The sequence below is a fragment of the Gossypium hirsutum genome, chromosome D09 (assembly GCF_007990345.1).
Source record: "Gossypium hirsutum isolate 1008001.06 chromosome D09, Gossypium_hirsutum_v2.1, whole genome shotgun sequence".
Classification (NCBI taxonomy): domain Eukaryota; kingdom Viridiplantae; phylum Streptophyta; class Magnoliopsida; order Malvales; family Malvaceae; genus Gossypium; species Gossypium hirsutum.
The window spans coordinates 41,880,769-41,902,577 of record NC_053445.1 but is presented as its reverse complement, the minus strand read 5'-3'; the positions used below and the strand labels follow the sequence as shown (position 1 = coordinate 41,902,577).

Genomic DNA, 21,809 nt, shown 5'->3' with positions numbered 1-21,809 from the left:
AATCAGCAATTTCACGCAAACAATAGAATAATAGCAATCAAGTGTAAAACGGTATCGCTTAACCTTGGATCGACATGCAAACAAAGTTAAATACGCAGTATAAATTTTAAAAAAACAAAAGTAACCAAATTGAAACTAATCAAAACTAAGAGGGGCTTGGTGTATAAATAAACCAAACGATCCATAGTGCGCGGATCCTTCCCGGATCGGGTCATCGTTCGGATCGGGTCTTCGAAACGACACCGTTTCAATGCCATTGTATTGGCTCTGAACGACGACGTTTTGATTCATGCGCTTTAAACTAAAATAACCCTAAACACACCTATCATTTTAGTAAAAAAAACCTAAACTAAGGAAGACTCTGCGCCGTTCTGCGTACCAAAGGCCTGCGAATAGTCTCCGATTCCGATATGCTCTCCAATGACGACGGAGGAGGCCGAAATCCTATCGCCAGGTATGCTTTCACTCTTTTTCTTTATCACTTTCTCACCTAAAAATCTAACGATTGAACGCAGAAAAGAAAAAAAAAAGAAAACTGAATAGCCAAAACAGGAGAAAAGAAATTAGGGAATCACCTTTTTTCTTTGATTTTTTTTTTGTATTCGCAATGAGTATCGAATGTCCCTTTACAAGCGTTTTTCCAGTTCTTATAACTGTATTCGACAAAGAACCCGAAAAATCGAATAAAAAAACAAAAATAAAATAAAAAACCCCCCATTGGTTTCTCTTTGCTACGTTGTTTTCATTCTGTTTGCAGGCCTGGCGTACGGCGGGGACATGGCGTGTACGGAGACGAGGGTGCGCGCGTACGGAGTCTCGTCACGTGCGGAGGGAGCGTGAAGAGGTGCTTCTGCTGCGGCGTTGGAAACCGAAAGTTGTTAGGGTTCCTTGCTCCTGTTTGCATTTCGGGCTCAGTGGGCCAAAGGTTTTTTTTTAGGCTAGTGGGTTTGGGTTTGTAACGGGTTTGGATTTAGTTAATGTGTGGGTAGTGATTTGGACTGATTTCGGCCCTATTAGGCCTGCTGTAATGGATTGTGGACATTTTAAAATTTGGCTTTATTTTTATTTATAAAATTGAGTTTATTTTTGGTTTGCGGGCTCAAGCGAAAATGGGCTCTTACAATATATATATATATATTTGTCAATAATCCCAAATAAATTTATTTTTTTTTTCAAAAGATCAAAATTTTAAATACTAAACTAAACCAGTTTTTTTAAATAAATAAATGAATGGTGGAGAATTTTATGTGATTCCTTTATGGAATCAGGGACTATTACATTCTAGTGTTCCATAAATGAACTAATTCTACTCGTATGCTGTTACATGGACATTTTCTAAGTCCTGGCATTTTTTTCTTTGAAATGGCTAATGAATTCAATCATAATTATATTTTAAAGTAATTTGAAGTAAGGTTTAGAATCCATCATCGATCCCTTTATTTTATTTTATTTTATTTTAGGATTTATCAACACTAAAAAAGTATCAAATATATAGATTTTTGAAATATTAGTTATATATCTCTTAAAAGATATAGTTGTTATATTTACTCTCTTTTTCTTTTTTAAATTTGGATTTATTTTTTAATGATATTATATTTGCTTTGACCATATACAACTTTGTATATGGAATATAAAATTGCGCATGGGGAAGGGGGTTGGCTAAGCTTTCCCATTCTTACGTTTCTTACATGAGAACATTGATTACTAAAAGATTCAAACCTTTGAAAGAAGAGCCAAACATTGGCAACGTGTGGACCCATCCAACACCAACCCATACGAGCTGTTCAAAGCTGTTCCAATTCATTGCAAGGTCCACACCACATGTTTACATGTATGATCTACCTATATAAACATACAAACCTGACTTCTTGTCTCGCCATTTTCAATATCAGGGTTTCAATTCTTGGACAGGTTCATTTTATTTCCCGACGTTATTGTAGTACTTCACAGTTATGGCTCAAGCGTGCATCTCCAACCCCATCATCGCCAGTTTCGTTGCATTGGTCCTATCGATAGCTGCATCAGTTTCAGCCCAGGGCGGTGCCATGGCACCTGCCCCCTCCATGGACACTGGAGCCGCCTTCTCTTTGCCGGCTTCAGGGATGGTGGTTGCATTCTCTGTTATCATTTCTCTTCTTGTTTTTAACAAGCATTGATGTTCTGAAGCAATTTACGCGTTGTTTCATTGTTTTGAGGGTGACTACATTTATGGATCATATTGAAAATACCATTCGTTTGTATTGATTGTTGGATTTATAATAAATAAAACTATTCATAATTCATGTATTGATGTATTGATGTATACTTGTTAAAGTTCTTCTTTCCATTTGGTGAATATATAGGAAGGTTAATGGCATTCAAATATGAATGGAAGTAGTTCTTCCCGGGAAGTAAAATAATGTATTAAAAATCTTAGTATTTCATCCACTAGTAAAATATTTTAAATATTACCATAAGTCCAATTTTTTTAATATGCTTAAATTTTTTTTATAACACTTTAAATAAAACACATATCACCCTTTAAATAAGATTTTTGGAATTGCTACATTAACATTAGATCAAATAATTAAAAAATAATTTTTTTTACAATTAAAACTTATTATAAATAGTCTAGCTTTATATAATTATGTTCATAACTATAAATGAAAATATTTACATTAAGTTTTATATTTTTAAATTCATTTTTATATCTAATTGGGCAAATGATTGAGCCGGAATCAAATTATCAAAAAGAGGCAAGTGAAGTATAAGAAAGGAACAATTAATTTTTTATTAATGATTATTAAATTTTCACATGCGACTAATCTATATTGTATAGATACAATATTTGATTGAGTTGGTGCATGAGTTAACTTGACATCAACTCGCTTTAGTTTCGTTGTGTAATAATAAAAGTACTTTAACTTTACTAAGTAAATTGTATTATTTTAAAGATTTTTTATCCTTTTATATCTTTTATTTAGAAAAATACATGCACAAAATAACAAGATTTGAACTTAAGCCTTTTATAGTTTTCAACATTTATACTTTATCATTTAGCCAAAGCATCATTTGCTATTTATATCAAAATTTTAAAATATATTTGTTACATAATTCTACTTGTTACTTACATCGTGAATGTGTCATAAATTTTTAACTCAATATTGGGGGTAAGGATAAGGATAACAAAGGTTGAACCGGTGTCAAACAAATGTCTAACAAAAACTTAATCGTTGCTCTATTCAAGTTAAGATTGAACGTGTCATAATCTAACATGTCATTATCTACGTAGTACTATCTTACTTTTATTACTACTTACATAAAAAAAAAGTAAACAATATAGGTACTCACCTAACTATAAAAAAATTTTATTTTAATTACTTAAAATAAAAAAATTGTAATTTAAGCATTCAGGTGTCACCCGTTAAAATCTCAAGACATAACCTTTTATTTTAATATTTGATTTTCCACCACTATATTATTTTTGTACTTTTATTCCTTTTTCTTTCTTTCTTTCTTTCTTTCCGATTTCCTTTTCCTTTTTTTTTTTCTCTACTTCCTTTTTCTTCTCCTTTTAAATTTAGAGCTCTTCAAACTATTTCTCCACAACCATAGACTTGGTGGGAACCAATTACCATCTTCACCATCCTTGCATCACCATTTTTCAAGAACTTAGACGGCTTCTCTTGTTGATGAATAAGGCAAAGTAAAAAAAAAAAAAAATTCTCATCTTCTTCAAGATGGGAGATCAAATTAAAAGAGTGAGAGAGAACTCTGATCTTGAGAACAAACTTTAATCCGTTTTCAAGAAATTTAAACGAAATGCCATATCATAACGCGTTAAATAATTAACAGTACAAAGGCTAGAAATCAGTTTCTTCAAGGTTGGTGATTAAATTGAAAATTTTCATGATCTGGTGACCAAAATAGAAACACATTAAAAGTTTAGCGACTAATAGATAGTTTACCATTTTTTTTTCTATTTTTACAACCCAGCATAAGCCATTGAAGAAATGTATAACATCTGTAATACAGTTGGAGTGAGGTGGACAGTCATGATAGAGGTCCAATTCGATTGATAAAGCTTGCGGCCTACTTTCATTTAGCCCATCCACAACCTTCTTTTCATTTAAAAGGAATTCCAACATTCAGACCAACTTCAACTTCACAGTTTAGAAATGGAAAAATAAATATAAATCATAAGATTACTATAAGTGGTATAGATGGATGTTTGAAGATTTTTTTCAAGTGGAGGTCCTTATGGAATGATGGTGGGTACAGAAATTTTTGGAATTTTGTTGTGGGGTTCTACCTTATTTGGTGATTCTGATTTGGCCGAGCAGCAATTCAGTTGGTATGGCATGGCATGTTTTTATATTTGTAGAATTTTTTTAGGAGTTATGATAGTTTTTGGTGATTAATTATGTGAAGCCATATATATTTTCGTTTGTTAGATGTCCAAAGGTGTCTTATTAGCTTATGCTAATTTTGTAACCTTTAATTTGATCATGCAACCTGATTGTTTCTTAACGTTGATGCTACAAGTGCTAAGTTGATAGTAAACTGGTTTTCTTAATGTTTTTACCTCTATTGTGCTCTTGGAAAATATGAGTATTTTCTCAACTCTAAGCTTATATCTCTTGTTTTCCTCAATTGGAGTTCTAACTGGCATTTACATATAATAGGTTTGCTGAAGCTATTGACCTGAACATGTAGGATCTTGTTGCTCAGAAACATATATCGTTAGTTGTCATCCTTGTGAAGATCGCCGATGAGTGGAAGACAAGCCATGGAGGTACTCTACCATCTACTAGGGAAGGAAAAAAGAATTCTAGGTTCACAAATTTCTGTATATTTAATCTGTTAGATCTTATTTCTTCTGGTTTATGTCTGTGAGATTAAGTTTAGTTGTTGGACACATTTTAGGAACTTCTCAAAGCCAGGATGGCTGCAATGGATGAAAACATCTATAAAGAAGCTATTGATGCCTCCTTTAATTGAGGAATCAATAAGTTTGTCTTAGCAATGAATATTTGAGGCACCTTGCCCTTTGTTCAAGGTAATTCATTACTTCCTACATATTTGGCAAAGAACTTTGATTGATGTGAAACGAAGAGTTGGGAAAGCATCCTTTGAATGATTTGGTAGACAGATGTTTTATATTGTAGTTAACATAAGTTACTTATGTAAGTGATTTATATAATCTTGGTGCATGGAGGTCTGGCTGGCTATAACTAAAGCTAGCACTGTTTGAGAGTGACTTCCAAAACATCTGCAAATTTTACTTGACATTTTTGAATGTTTTGTTTTGTTATAATTTTGGACTTCCGTTGTAAATTGAAGACACAATCCAGAGGACAGTTCCAGTATTACATTAAATTTTAGTAGAATATAAATTGTATATTTTATTGATTTTATCTTATGTTTATTGCTTTAATTTTAATTCGATTTAAATTTATAATAATACATTAATAAATAAAAATTAATATTTTGGGACGAAATGTGACTTTAAAGAAGGTTCATTTAGAGATTTAAAGACAAAAACCTCATTAAAGATAACTATTGATGTTTGTTATAAATTTTGTGACGATATTCGTCTCCAAAATTTTGAGGATGAAACTCGTCCCTAATTATTTTTGAATATTTCATGAATTAGGGGACAATAGTCGTCCTTAAAGTTTTGGGGACCAAAAACGTCCTTAACTATGAGGACAATTTTTCATAATCATCCTTAAAGCTTTTCGGAAACATGTTTTTAAAGAATGCATGTTGGGATGACTTAAGTGGTCTTTAAATCATTTGGGGACAATTTTCAGACTATTTTATATTCTAGTTTAAAAATTAAAAGGTATATATTTAAGCTTAAAATAAATAATAATAATAATAATAGAAGATTAAATTACGAATCTGAACAGAATTTAAAGTAAAATTTTCATAATGAATTTCAACAAATATATAATACCAATACAGCTGATTTGTTCAATAAAAATGTAATACTAGGAAATTTTCCATTTCGAGAAGCTGCAAACATCTCCGTTTTTCACCCTATGTAAATGACGTGTTTCCCTACGTTTCATATGACACTCACTAATCAAAATTCAGCTGAAATTTAGGCTATAATTGGTACAAAGGATGAAAAAAAAGTGAGGATGAAAATTTTCTATACTTGATGGTTAAATCTTAAGCTAGGATGGTGGAATATTCTCATTTGAAAGCGATGTTAGAGTATTCTCATTTGAAAGCGTCATGTCTTCCACACTCTTTTCTATCCTCTATACTACCAAAAAAAAAAACAGAAATAGCTAGGATAAAAGTCATGTAATTCATAGTCACCGCATCAAATTGTTGAGGTTCAAATGAGTTAAAGAATTTAAATGACGGTTCATGTACGAAAGAGAATGTGCAAAGAATTGTCTAAAGAGAGTGTTAAAAATAGAACGTCGGTAATGACAATATATCGCAAAGAAAAATAGAAATAAAAATAAAAAACACAGATTTTTACGTAAAAACCCTTTTGGAAAAAAACCACGGGCAGAGGAGAAGAAAATTCACTATGTCAAATTCGAATGATTTCAAGAGGAGTTTCGGCTACATTTATTTATAGGTTGAAAAAACTTAATTCTAATCAGAGTCAAATATATTATGTTAATAAATGCTAAGTATATTATACTCATAAATATTAAATCTTCTAAAAAGAAGATATATTTTGTTTAACTTGACCTGCAAGCAATCTCTTAGAATTTGGGTCACACAACTCTAACAATCTCCACCTTGACACAAATTTTAAACGAACAAATTTTTCACCTCTTCCATAAAACCCCTTAAGGGTTTAACTTCAACAATGAACACCAACCAAGTCTAAGCAATGTTCAAACTTGGTTATAGGAAGTGACTTAGTCATCATATCTGCAGGATTTTCATGAGTACTAATTTTGCTCACAACAATATCACCACGAGCAATAATATCACGAACAAAATGATACCGAACATCAATGTGTTTTGTTCTCTCATGAAACATTTGATCTTTTGTAAGGAAAATGACATTCTGTCTGTCACAAAATACTGTACTGATTTGAAGATCTTCATTGAGTTCACTAAATAGTCCCTTCAACCAAATAGCTTCTTTACAAGCCTCAGTAATCGCCATGTACTTAGCTTCAGTGGTAGACAAAGTGACTGTAGTTTGCAAAATGGCTTTCCAACTAATTGCACAACCTCTGATTGTAAAGACATAACCTGTGAGAGATCTTCTTCTATCAAGGTCTCCATCAAAATCAGTATTAACATACCCAATGACTCCATCTCTAGTTCTTCCAAACTGTAAGCAAACATTAGTAATACCTCACAAGCATCTTAAAATCCATTGAACTGCTTTCCAATGTTCTTTACCGGGATTCGCCATGTATCTGCTAACTGCACTACTGCATATGATAAATCTAGACGTAAACAAACCATACATACATGAGAGATCTCACTGCACTAGAGTATGGACCATGTGACATGTACTCAATCTCATCATCTGATTTTGGAGACAAAGCCGATGAAAGTCTAAAATGAGCTGCTAAATAAGTACTAAGTGGGTTTAGCACTCTACATATTGAACCTGCAAAGAACTTTCTCAATGTACCCCTTCTGACTTATGTACAATTTACTTGCTTTTCTATCTCTGAGAATCCCAATACCAAGTATCTTCTTTGCTGGTCCCAAATCTTTCATCTCAAATTCTTCACTTAGTTGGGCTTTGACCTTTCTTATCTCTCCTTTATCTTTTGTTGCTATCAACATGTCATCAACATAAAGGAGTAGATACACAGAAGAACTATCACTATTTTTTTAAAGTAACCACAATTGTCAAAACTACTTCTTTTGAAATCATGAGAAGTCATAAAGGAATCAAACCTCTTGTACCACTGTCTTGGTGACTATTTCAAACCGTAAATTGACTTTTTCAACAAGCAAACATAGTCCACTTTTTCTGAGACTGTAAAACCCTCTGGTTGTTGCATGTAAATATCCTCATCAAGTTCTCCATGCAAAAATGCAGTTTTTACATCTAACTGCTCAAGCTCCAAATCATGTATGGCCACAATACCAAGCAAAACTCGAATCGAACTATACTTCACAACTGGGGAGAACACATCCATGAAGTCCACTCCTGGAATTTGACTGTAACCCTTTGCAACAAGCTTTGCTTTATATCTGGGTTCTTCAACTCCTAGAGTCCTTTCTTTCTTTTTAAACATCCATTTACAACGAATAACTTTTTCACCTTTAAGAAGTTTCACAAGATCCCATGTTCTGTTTTTGTCGAGTGATTTCATCTCTTCTTGCATAGCAAACATTCACTTTTCTGAGTTTTCACAGCTAACTGCCTCAGAATAATTAGATGGTTCTTGGTTTGCATCTATATCTTCAGCCACATTTAAAGCATAAGAAACTAGATCAGCCTCGGCATACTTCTTTGGAGGTTTAATTTCTCTTCTAGTTCTGTTTTTAGCGTTAGAGTATTGTGGTAAAGAAGCAACTCTATTCTAAATTTTTGTACTTGCTTGAGGAGCCGACTCTGTTGTAAATTCTGGATTAATCTGATGCTTCACCTGCTTTTGATTTTCTTTATTGGAAGAGTCTTTAAGAGATAAGTTAGGTAGCATAGCAGTTTCATAAAAAACAACATCTCTGCTAATCACAACTGTTCTATTTTCAGGACACCATAACTTATACCCTTTTACACCAGCTTTATAACCAAGAAAAACACATTTAATGGATCTCGGTTCTAATTTTCCATTATCAACATGAGCATACGCAGGACACCCAAAGATCTTTAAATCAAAATAGTCAGCAGGATTACCAGATGATACCTCTTGTGGAGCCTTTTTCTCAATGGCAATGGATGAAGATCGATTAATCAAAAAAATACAGTAGAGGCTGCTTCGGCCTAAAACAACTTTGGTAAGTTAGAATTTGACAACATACATCGAACCTTCTCCATGATCATTTTATTCATTCGTTCTGCAACACCGTTTTGCTGTGGAGTACGACGAACTGTCAAGTGTCTCACGATCCCTACTGACTTATATAGTTTATTGAACTCATCAGAATAGAACTCTAAGTCATTGACTGTGCGAAGGTATTTTATTTATTTTCCCATCTAATTTTTAATCATAGTTTTCTAAGACTTAAACATGGAAAACACATCACTTTTCTGCTTCAGGAACATAAACTTTTCTGGAAAAATCATCAATAAAAGTTAGCATATAATTAGCTCCACCTCTCGAAAACACTCTAGATGGCCCCCACAGATCAGAATGAATATACTTCAACGTTTCTTTCGTGTTATAGATTTCTCTAGTGAATCGAACTCTCTTTTTCTTCCCAAAAATACAATGCTCACAGAACTTTAGTTTGCAAATTCCTTGCCCATCAAGAAGTCCTCTTGTGTTCAATTCTTTCATGCCATTCTCACTCATATGACCTAGGCGTATATGCCAAAGTTTAGTAATATCATCATCTGACAAGGAAGAGGAAGCGACAGCTGCATCACTAGTAACAATAGAACCCTGAAAAACATATAACTTGGCATTCTTTCTCTGCCCTTTCATTACAACGAGGGAACATTTGGAAATATTTAAAACCCCACTTTCAGTTATGTATCTGTACCCTTTTGAATCAAGAGTACTCAACAAAATTAAATTTATCTTCAATTCTAGAACATGTCGTATGTCACTAAGTGTTCTGGCAACTCCGTCAAACATCTTAACTTTAATCGTTCCAACACCTACAATTTTACATGAAACATTATTTCCCATCAAAACAACACCTTCAGACACTGTTTTGTAAGTTGTAAACCAATCCCAATTGAGACTCATGTGAAAGTTGTGGCCCGAATCAAGGATCCACTCCTAGCTCACTTTAGAATTGTTGACAGAAGCGACTAGAAGTTCACCATCGTTGTAGTCTTCTACAACATTAGCTTCACTGAAATTTTCTAGTTATTTTTCCTTTTTGATTCGTAGCCTCCCTTTTGATCTTGTTTTGTAGCTTATAGCACTTAGATTTAATGTGTCCTTTCTTCTTGCAGAAGTTACAAGTTTTACCTCTATTTGAAGACTTCGATCTACCCTTAGATTTACCGCGAGGATTCCGTTTCTGTGTCCTTCCACGATTATCATCAGCATTCCGATCATGTCTCCCATGAACAATGAGACCCTCTCCCTTAGAGTCAATTTTAACTACAAGATGTTTCATCTTATCATACGAGGTCAAAGAATCATAAACCTCATCAATTGTGAAAGACTCACGGCCATATAAAATCATGTCTCTAAAGGTTGAATAAGACGGAGGCAACGAACAAAGTAGAATCAACTCTAGATCTTCCTTATCATACTGAACCTCAATGGCCTCCAAGTTTGAGAGAATTTCTTTAAACACTGTTAAGTGTTCGTGCACAGACGCACCTTCCTCCAAACGATGAGCATAAAGACGATGCTTCATATGCAACTTGCTGGTTAGAGTTTTCGACACACATATTTGTTCCAGCCTCTTCCATAATGTAGCGGCGGTCTTCTCCTTCATCATATCCTGTAAAATTTCGTTAGACAAATGCAGATGTAATTGTGTTAACGCCTTTTGATCCTTACGCTTCTTCTCTTCATCTGTTAATGTCAAAGCCATCTTATCTATCCCTAGTAGGGTATCCTCTAGATCCATCTGCGCAAGAACTGCTTGCATCTTAATCTGCCATAACACAAATTTGGTGTTGCGATCCACCAGCAGAATTTCATACTTCAAATACGCCATTACAGTGATCGAGATGAATAACCCAAAAGCTCTTATACCAATTTGTTAAAAATAGAACGTTAGTAATGACAATATATCACAAAGAAATACAGAAATAAAAATAAAGAACACACTGATTTTTACGTGGAAACCCTTTCGGGAAAAAACCACGGGCAGAGGAGAAGAAAATTCGCTATGTCGAATTTGAATGATTTCAAGAGGAGTTTCGACTACATCTATTTATAGGTTGAAAAAACTTAATTCTAATCAAAGTCAAATATATTATGTTAATAAATGCTAAATATATTATACTCATAAATACTAAATCTTCTAAAAAGAAGATATATTTTATTCAACTTGACTTGCAAGCAATCTCTTAGAATTTGGGTCACATAACTCTAATAGAGAGGTTGTTGATATACCTATTATGGTGAAGAGTGAAAGGTAGAATATGAGTAGACTTGATCATGAATCAGATTACTCGTCCAGGTTTAAAGGTTTGCCCAAAAAGTGGGAGAGTTTGGGCAAAAATAGAGGTCTGAAATATGGGCTTAGATAAAAAAAATAAGGTCCATTTTCTAAACAAGGCAGGCCTTGGGTAATTTTTTGGCCCAGGCCCTGCTCAACCCTAATTTGCCTAAATTTTTTTATTGGCTATCATTTTGTTGTTGTTTTGCTACCATTTTACTATTATATTGTTATTATTTTGTTGTTTTTGTTTGGATATTATATAACTTTTATTTTATTGTTAATTTTGCTACTATTTTAGAGGTATTTGTTGGCTAAGTTAGAACTATCTTAGTGTTATTTAAGTAAAAAGACTATTTTTAATATATTTTCAATCTGTTAAGAAATATTTATTTAATGTTTTAGTGTATTTACTTTATTATATATTTTTTAATTTGCTTTTATATAAAAAATTTAATACAATTAGGTTAAGCTTGAGTTTAGCATTTTTTTTACCAAATTCGAGTTTGGGAAAAATTGTAAACCACTTTTTAGGGCGAACTAGATCCAAACTTAAAAGATAGAAGTAAAATTTTGCATCAACTTGATTTGAATCCATCCCATGATCTAATCTAAACATGAGCCTTTACTATATTCTAGAATTAAAAATGAGTATTTATAGATAAGACTAAATTTTTTAAACATGTGAGTTCTAAAATTAAAATTGAGTATTTATAGATGAGAATAAAATTTTCGGACCTATGAATTCTGGTATGTCATTTATAAGCTATTTTAACCCTTAAATAAGTTGCGATGTGACATGAGTAATGCTTGGAGTGATACGTGTGTCATGAAAAGAGGGACGCAACACCTATCTCTAAGGAAGTTGGTTGAGCAACGTCATGTGACTCCATCAAGTCAAGTATCGACCACAATATAGGAAGGTGAGGTAGTGGTTGTAAATACTGTTGCGCTGAGGTACCTATTACAAATATGGTATACTAGGATCCTCTATGCAACTAAACCCTTCAATTTTTTTGTTTTTTAGAATTAGACCCTTTGCTTTACTTATCTGATAAAAATAGTACTTTTTTTGTTTTCAAGTTAAAACCCTGATTTCATTTTCATTTTGGTTTGAATGGCATGAACCAACGTTAACCTTACATTTGATCTTCAGACCTTGGTTAGCGGAAATGGAGAGCCTTGATAGGCCTTTTTCTTTCTTTTTCTTGCTTTGTATACAATTAAACGTATAGCTATCTTAATGCAAATTACCTACAACTTGGAGAATCTCTCCCAGCACACCCAAAGCACCACAAAATATATGGGATCAAATAAAGCAATTTGGTCATGGATAATGATCATGGCAACAAGAGATCCTATATATCTAGCTTTTAGTATAGTCCATAAAAAGGACTTTTCAAAGGTGTTCTTCCTCTTATCCTAAGGTTTGTTTTCCCATTTTATAATTTTATCTCATTTTATTTTGCCTTTTTTCAAAGGTAAATGTGATTGCGAGTCATGATCATTTCTACCTTTTTTTTTTCCTTTTCTTTTTGCTTTTTGGGCCTCTCAAGCAAAGTTGCCTCAAATACTTTTGAGGGTCAGGCCTACCTCAAAGTTCCCCTTTTTTTTTTGCAATTTAGTCCATACATTTTTTAGGGTCATATCGTTTTATTTTATGGGGTACCTTGCTTATCATTTCACTGGAAAGCAAGGGAATTTAAGCTCTTTGGTGTCTAATAAATTATAATAACATGTGTCACCTTTCATGATTCGCCCTGATTTATACTGGCACTAGATTAGAATAATAATTGTAAAAAAGAAAAAGGACCTTGGTTTTGTTTATATCCCTTTCAAGATTTTGTTTTAGGTTAAAGTAGTGATCAAATAATCATATCTGTGCTTTAATTCAGTAATAGTATTGATATTAAATGTCTTTTATGATAACAAACGAATTAATGCACTTTTAACTTTAAACAAAATAATGCTGCTTAAAAATGTAGATCTATAAATTATGAAAATTTTACTGACTTCAGTAATATAAGAAAACATGGTACATCTTTCTAAGATATTGGGGGGAGATTGGTGCTCCTATTAAATTAGAATTTGCAGGGGAAACTGTACTGTGATTGGCGCTCAAGGGACACAAAGCTGTCTCATTTCTGTATTGGAATATGAATACAAGCAAAATATAAAAAATATTTTATACATACATATATTACGTAATTGTAGGATGCCTGGTCTCCTCGACAACCTCACGGGAAAATGTGCCGTATAAATTACAAAAGTGATGTTGAAAAGACAATATAGATAATGGGAAAATATCAAAATAAATATTAAAATAAAGTGGGCTGCCTAGGGATTTTAAGCAGTAAAGGCTGAGTTGAACTTTTAGGGAAAGCAAAACAAATAATAATAAGCTTCTGTTAGCTTGCTGGTTGCATTGCATGTGATGTGTGTGACATTTATAAATATAATCCCCTATCTTTATTAAAGAAATTCAAAGATCTTGAAGAATTATCTTGGGGGTTAGAATATAAAACTTTAGATTTTGAAATTAAGAGGATTCTTCACAAATCCTGCACGTACATGCATGCATGAGTTAACACGTATGCAAGTGCTTAGGTGCTTTATTTGCTTAAAAGATAATCCTTTGTAAATAAGAACCGATCTGTAGAGAGAGAGCCAAAAAAACTAGTTGGCCAATGGGGAGAAGAATGGTCCCAAGGGGAGGGAGCTGTCAATTTTTGGTATAGGACTGGCCTTCCCGGCAAAAGGGTGAGTCATTAAACGTGAATAAAGGCGAACTGCAATCTGATATTCGTATTAAGTTAATACTGTTGGTGGATCTAGAGAGTGATCTAGAACAGTAGAGAGAGGAATTTTTAAGCCAACTTTGTGCTGTTTCTTCGTTGGAGGGGTTATTTTGTAGAGATCAGAAAAGGAAAATCACTAAATCTTGTCCCCCCCCCTCTCATATTCTTTTTTGTCATTATTGCTATTGGGGACACTTGCAAATATTTGCATATACATTCATTCATCTGAATTCTTGAAGACCTGTTTTTGTGAGAGTAGAATGAGAGAGATGGTCAATCACTGATTGAAATGTCGTTTCATGCTACAGTTTATCCATCAGAGATGAGGGGCTGTGTATGCACTGTAGGTGGATCAGTGTGTGCTGCAGATTTCCCCTACCGACGCTGCTTGGACTCCACCCTATCCCTGGCTTAATCCTTTCTCTCTCCAAAGAAAGCTGCAACTAGATCCATTCCCAACTACTCTTTCCCTTCAGTACGAGTAACCCTAGTCACATTTATTTTTGTAGATAAATCGATCGAACCTGATTTTAAATGAGAAGAAAATTCTCCGAAGAAGACTTTAAACTTCTTATTTGATCCCTCACTCTTATAATTAGCATCTTGTATAAATTAGTTGTATTACTATTATTCCTCTATACCTATATATCTTTTCTACTGCAGCATACATCCCATTCCCATATCCTTACCATCTTATATGAACTAGTTGTAGTACTATTGTTGTCCCATACCTATCTTTCCTGTAGGAACAATCATCCCATTCCCACAATCATAATTTTAGTTTGTTTTTTTTACCCTTTTATCTCTCTTCCTCTGCTAAAAGTTAATAATTTGCTTTGAATTTTCAAAGTAATACTGAATTTCTTCATATGACATGTTCCATCCATCGACAAACACCTCTCTACTCACCAAAGCAAAAGGGCGTCATATATATGCACCCCAAAAAGCTTATTTGTTTGCAGGATGAAAAGCCTATCTCATTATCAACTACATTTAGAACATCTGGCAAAAAAACATTACAATTGGAATAAAATAAACCCACCGGTTTTGTTATCCAGTGATGATCAGCTTCCTTTATGTTCATCATTATATATTAAAAGAACATAGATTTTCCATTCCTTCTTTTCAAAGAGTAAGTCATAATTATCGTCTAATGCATCAATATACAATAAAGGTTTATAAGTAGAGCATTAATTGGCCACCCCTTCATTAACCTTTTAATTATTTTATTTCCCCCATTATTCATCATTGCATGGAGTCATTATCTTGTTCGACTTCAGATGCGGGGTCATCATCTTCCTCCAAGCCGCTGATAGTGATGTCATAAGCCGCATGGCCATTCCCAAAAGCCTTAATGTGGTCTTTAAGAGATCTCTTGTGTTTGAAATCGGAGCCGCAAGTGCAGTACCACAACTTCCCACAGTTCTTCTCATGGGTTCTCCAGTCGCCTCTCACAGCAAATGTCTTGCCACATTTTCTGCACATAAATGGCTTGATACCATGTTTCCTCTTGTAATGCGTTTGCAAAGTTCTGAAATCTTTGAGCGGTTTTGCTCTTGGGTGATCAATATTGTTCCTACACCCTGGTGCACAACAATAGCAAGGAAGCCTCAGCATGCCTGTTGGTTGGCTTCCCTTCAGTGATTCAGGCCCTTTCCTATACTCAGATCCATGCCCCCACATATGCATCTGCCACATTTCAGTCAAAAAAGGCAGCAGACTTGAAAATTGTTTTTTAGTGTAGAAAAAGCTTAATTATAACATAAATATTTGCTGAAATTAAGTTATTGCTAGAAAAATAAAATTACTACCAAACAAATGTTCTATATCAACGTTTAAGACCAAATCATTTTAATGAGAAAAATATACCCCTGAACTGAAATAATCAGAAATTGCACCTAATGAAAACAAATTGAAGTTTAGAATCCTAATATAAGTTTTTGGTGTATTTGGAAGAGTGTTTTCCCCCATTATATGAATGATATTTTAAATTTTTCAGCAAAAATCAAAATCGCATAAAATGGAATAAGTTTTGTTCATGAAGAATCAAAATTCTTCACTTAACTCCAATTGTGAGATACATTGCTATGTTGAGAAGCGAAATTGAGTTGGCTGAGTTAGCCGATTGGATGCTAATTAACTACTAGATATATATTTTTTTATTTTTAGAACAACTCGATATGGGTAATAATGCAAATTCAAACGAATTGATAGACCCCTTATATAAAGCAATAAGAACTCTCTTCTCAATTATCTAAAATGAAAAATAATTCGATCGTGGTTCATCCAATTACCACTTAGTTTGTATACACCAAAACAAGGTTAGAATTTCTTTTATATACTTAATTTTTTTTAATGTTTTACTAATCTTTCTTTAAATAATGTAATAAATATTTCTAAAAGTTGTATAATATATAGTACAAAATTGGGAAGAAAATACATATATGATATATCCTAGGTATTTGGATTTTGACAAAGCCTGTAATATGCTTTCCTATAAACTGAAGTTTGAAAAGCAGTTGCTTTGTTAAGAACATCCAAGTTCCCAAAAAGAAACTGACTTGTACACTGCCTTCCAACCACTAAAGCACAAAATTCCAAGTACCAAATACACGAGGAAGATTTCTTGTGTTGTTCAATCAAATAAACAAAACAGAAGGAACTCATCTCTGACTCAGTTTGCTTCAGACAATTTATTCAAACCACAAATCCTATAACCCATGCAAACCACACAACGCAACAAGGCAAACTAAAAAACACAGAAGATATCAACAAAAAATATACCCATTGGAAAGATCTGCTGCTATTTCTTCTTCAAAATTCAAGCACGAGAAAAAAATATATTAAGATCCCCAGCAGGCAAGAAATCATAACAAGAAAAGACTGAATGTTTTCGGGGTTTTTTTATTATTTAATTTTTATGTTGTACTAATTTTTTTTTGTTTTTTAAAAAGAAAGGAGACGAAAGGAAAGAGATGAGGGCGAACTTGAAGGAGACATTCAATAATTCAAGTAATAGAAAATTGCTTACTTGCATGTTGTTGTATCTATTGAAGGTCTTGCAACAAACAGGACAAGAGAACTGTGTAGGGCCAATAAGGATCTGAGAAGGGGTAGGGATCCAATATTGTCCCTTGCTGAGAGTGTTGACTGGGTACTCATCCCCATCTTTGTCTCTCATCTCCGAGAATGATGATGATGATGATAAAACTGAAGCCAACTCTGAAGCGGTAGGGCTTGGTAACCCTATATGCAGTGCAACCGTAGCAGTTTCATCTTCATCCTCATCCTCCGCTGCACCACTACTCAAAACCAGCCCCCCTCCCTCTTTCCCTTTGCTCATCCCATTGCAAATATACAGATCCTGATATTGGTCTTCAACACCGTCATCATGCTCCTCCTCTTCTTTCTCACACCTTGTGGGAGTGGGAGTCAAGCTCAATAGTGGCAACTCTTTTCTAACAGGTGGGGAGGGAGGTGATGAGGAGCAGCTAGTTTGGTAGTGAAAAATTGAGTTAGTATTGGTGGGGTCATTTCTCATGACGATGGTGGTGGTGTTATACAAGTTTTGGGTGAAGAAATTAGGGTTGTGTTGAGGGGGTGGGTTTGGAGATGGGTGATTTTGAAGAGGGTTGAACTTGTACCAACCTGAGAAGAAACTGGAATAAGGGTGGTCTGCCATGATTCTAAAAAGAAAGAGTGTTTGAAGGAATGGAAATTAACAACTGTTTGGGGGATTAATTGATTTGCTTCTATAGATTTTAGATCGAAACGGAAAAGATGAGCGAGAAGCGAAGAGACTACGATGTACCTGAAGGTGTGACCGGTGGAGGATAGATGCATCGCTTATTAAAATTAGAATTAATATTTAACATTGATAGAAATAGTGCAAATGCTCCTACCGACCTGCCTTTGGAGAACATGTAATAATTATACTCTTTTATGATTATAAAAAATTTTAATATTATAACTAATTAATAGAGTATAATTATATGGTGATTTGTAATCTCTTTTTTTTGGTATTATAATTATAATGTTTTATTCAAGATTTATATAAAATAGATGTTGTAACTAAAATTCTTGTCGGACACTTGGATAATACGAGTTCAAACTCTATTATCTTCTTTCTTCTTTTTCAATTTTGTAATGATAAAAGTATATATACACTTATACGAATGAAATAATGATATATTATAAAAGATATTTAAAAATAAATTCAAGTAATTTCATTTTCAATTAACATATCATTGTCAAGTTCGTTAACATTGTATAAAATCATACAATATCTATGCATCAAATATAAATTCAATTAAAATATTAAAAATTTAATTCTCAAATATTAAATGTTGGGCTTTTTTACATTGATACTATATCTTTTGATTATTTATTAGAATAGTAAAAAGAAAACTTAATTCTCAAAATACATTTTTTAGAGCACTACCTCAGACGCGTTGGAACCATGCACATCAACTCAATAGTAGCGGTTATCGAGTTTAGGGTTATTAAGTTTGACCAAATTATTCATTTGGTATATGGCCCAACTAATCAATGATTAATATAATGGAAGTAAACTCTGATAGATGTCGACTTTTACTCTATAAAAACTCTAGCTTATCCATTTTTTTCTCACTCACATTCTTCTAGCTAATACTCTCAAACGCTCTAAATCTCAAGTTATATAACCATACAAATGTCAATTTTTTACATAAGTCTCAAGTTATATAACCATACAAATGTCAATTTTTTTTGTTTACTTAACTCCCAATGAGAAAATGTCCGACCACATAATCAATATACCTTGAATATAGAAAATCTCAAGGGTAATTTTTTATAATAAGTAATTTTCTAGAAATATTTATTATATTTTTGGAGTTGTAAATTTAATTCTTTATGAGTTTGGAATAGCCAATAGATTGAACTATCATGTCTCGACAAAACTTAAAGTTCTCAGCTCCTAATGACCATGTCAAGTAATGCTTGAATGATGTCGGTTTGTCTGGGGCATCTAAAATAGAGAAGTTTAATATCATCCATGAATCGATTGATGCCCTAGTTGAAAGGTGGAGACTAAAAACTTTTACCTTTCATTTGCCTTGCAAAGAAGCAACCATCACTTTGGAAGATGTCACATTAATAATTGAGCTTATGATCAACAAGATGGCAGTGATCGAACCTAGTGCCATTGACACAAAACGATATTGTGGGATGTTGCTAGGTGTCGTGTCCTCGAGGGAGAATCTGAAGGAATCAGATGGGGAACGGTTGTAGTGCATGTGGTTGAAGCACCTTATCAGGCTAATCCCTCCACTGTATGTCGTTGAATTGGAGTTGGATCGGTATGCTAGTGTAACACCCTTAACCCATATCCGTCACCAAAATAGGGTTACAGAGCATTACCGAAGTTTACATATCAATTATAATTATTTCATATCATTTACTATTCATATCCGAAATCAAACATATTCAATCATAATGTCCCTTATATGGGCCCTCGAGACCCAATTTATGCATTAAAAACAAGTCAGGACTAAATCACGAACTCAGAGAATTTTTTGCAAAATTTTAAATTTTTTCTTGGGTGTAGGGGACACATACCCGTGTGGCTAAGCCATGTGGCTCACACGACCAAGTGACACGCCTGTGTCCTAGGCAGTGTGGGCATTCGATGTGAGGCACACGGTCGTGTCTCAGCCCATGTCCATACCCGTGTAACTCTCTAACTTGGGTCACATAGCCAACCACACGATCGTGTGCTAAGCCATGTGAACAATTTAATTTTCAAAAATTAGGTGTAGGGGACATACGGCCAAACCACACGTCTGTGTGCATGGCCGTGTGTCACACACGGCTGAGACACACACCCGTGTCTCTACCTGTGTGGACGAAAAATATGTCATTTTCAGGGCACTTTTCTCACCCAATTTTCCTTTCACTTACAACATCATCCAAGCACATTCATAACCTTCAAACCAATGCCAATACCAAGTTTTATGCATGACATATTATCTCATATGTTCAAGTGTTTAAACTTACCAAAGACAAATTTATGCTTATAGGCATGCTTTATCAATTATGCTAATTCAAAACCATTCATCAATAGGTTTGTATACTTTCCATCATATCACCATTTTATCACACATCAAACTTAATAAGGCTTATATAATTACATCAAGATATGCCTTACACTAACCAATTCAATGGCTAGTTACAACCAAAATATTTCATCATTATGCCTAACTTAGCTTATACATGCCATTATACCAAAAGTTAGCTTGCTTTATATACCAAGAAGTCCGAGGGATAGTGTGATGTGTCTCCAACCAAGTTCCAACCTTGTTCCAACCTTTACGAGTTTTCGAGTACTATAAAACAAAGAAAAGAAAAACCAAGTAAGCATTTAATGCTTAGTAAGTTCGTATAACGAAATTTAACTTACCATTCATCTTCATTTAAAATAACATAGATAGTACATCCAATTCAATGTAATCAATAACCTAAACACACAAACATCCTCACCAAACATGTTAGTTACATAATTCATATTAATACTAAGAAATATAGATGAGCTCATCAATGTCTCATTTCCACTTACATGTGTTAATCATTTCAAGTTTCCAAAGAACATGTACGTATATTTTTTTTTACATAACAAGTATTCTCATAGTATTTCATCTTGAATTCATATTATCCTTTACTGGAACATTACCCATTGAATCATTTAAAATATCGATGGATACATGGGCAGTACACACAATGTGTAAAATACAGTAAAATCCATCAATTCATATTCAGGAGTGCTTATAGAAGCACATAAACGGGAAGCTTATCCGGGCTAAAACAGGAAGCTCATAAGAGCAATATTCAGGACGCTCAAGCTAGTCAATAGCGGGTAGCTCTGAAGAGCCATTTATCGAGGAGCTTCGGATAGCCATGTACCGGGAAGTTCAAGCGAGCCATATCGGGAAGCTCAAAAGAGCCAATTAACGGAAAGCTCACGAAGAGCCTATAATCGGGAAGCTTGTAAGAGCTAGTTGTGTCCACAACACATGTAGGACCACAACCAATTGGGATGCTCCAAAGAGCTATAACAGGAAGCTCGCAAGAACCATGTAACAGGAAGCTCATGAGAGCTAATAACGGGACGCTCTTTCGAGCTATGGTGTGTCTGCAACATATGCAAGACCACAACCAATATAGAAGCCCTGTATCCAATCGATTTTCATGTATTCAAACGGGTTTTCAAATTTATCAAGCATTATCGGATTTATAATTAATTTCATAAACATATCAATTATACAACTCACATATACAACATTTCATTCCAACATGTAAATTTACACAATTTAGTTACACAAACTTACCTCGACACTTGTTCGTATACGAGAATTTACTAATCCGATACTTCTTGTTTTCCTCAATCTAATTCCGTACTAGGTCTAACCAGATCTATACGAGTAAATTTAACTCAATTTAATGAAATTCATATTCAATTCAATCAAATTCACATTTTAGGCAAAAGTATCATTTTGCCCCTATACTTTTAATTAATTTCAATTTCATCCCTAGGCTCGGAAAATGAAATTCATGCAATTTAATCCTTATTCCAAGCCTAGCCAAATTTTTCATATAACAATAACAGTCCATGTATTTCACAAAAATTAGAAATTTTCCATGAATTTTACATCTTCTCAATTTAGTCCCTAAATCAATATTTCATGAAAATTCCATTTACAAAAGTTGTTTATCTATCAAAAACCTTTCATTTTCTACCATAAATATCAAAATTTC

The 21,809-nt window shown here is 33.7% G+C and overlaps 1 protein-coding gene and 3 long non-coding RNA genes across 4 annotated transcripts; 3 read left to right on the top strand and 1 right to left on the bottom strand.

Moving 5' to 3' along the window:
• The first annotated feature begins 223 nt into the window (after window positions 1-223).
• LOC121220902 (uncharacterized) lies at window positions 224-1,145 on the top strand. Its single transcript, XR_005918152.1, has 2 exons — window positions 224-454; window positions 758-1,145. It is a non-coding gene; the product is annotated as an uncharacterized lncRNA (long non-coding RNA).
• A 2,958-nt stretch (window positions 1,146-4,103) lies between these two features.
• LOC121220901 (uncharacterized) lies at window positions 4,104-5,358 on the top strand. Its single transcript, XR_005918151.1, has 2 exons — window positions 4,104-4,333; window positions 4,665-5,358. It is a non-coding gene; the product is annotated as an uncharacterized lncRNA (long non-coding RNA).
• Window positions 5,359-12,179: 6,821 nt separating this feature from the next.
• On the top strand, window positions 12,180-14,593 carry LOC121220900 (uncharacterized). Its single transcript, XR_005918150.1, has 2 exons — window positions 12,180-12,650; window positions 14,330-14,593. It is a non-coding gene; the product is annotated as an uncharacterized lncRNA (long non-coding RNA).
• Window positions 14,594-15,024: 431 nt separating this feature from the next.
• On the bottom strand, window positions 15,025-17,914 carry LOC107891287 (zinc finger protein WIP2). The gene is made up of 2 exons (XM_041100702.1): window positions 17,053-17,914; window positions 15,025-15,710 (listed from the first exon to the last, which is right to left on the bottom strand). The coding sequence occupies exons 1-2, from the start codon at window positions 17,701-17,703 to the stop codon at window positions 15,267-15,269; spliced, it is 1,095 nt and encodes a 364-aa protein (XP_040956636.1). The 5' UTR covers window positions 17,704-17,914; the 3' UTR covers window positions 15,025-15,266.
• Between the last annotated feature and the right edge of the window lie 3,895 nt (window positions 17,915-21,809).

Excerpts from the sequence above, each read along its gene's own strand:
- LOC107891287 (XM_041100702.1), bottom strand. The coding sequence starts at position 17,703 with ATGGCAGACCACCCTTATTCCAGTTTCTTCTCAGGTTGGTACAAGTTC. Across the intron at positions 15,711-17,052 it reads ATAGATACAACAACATGCAA|ATGCATATGTGGGGGCATGG; the intron begins GTAAGCAATTTT and ends GAAATGTGGCAG.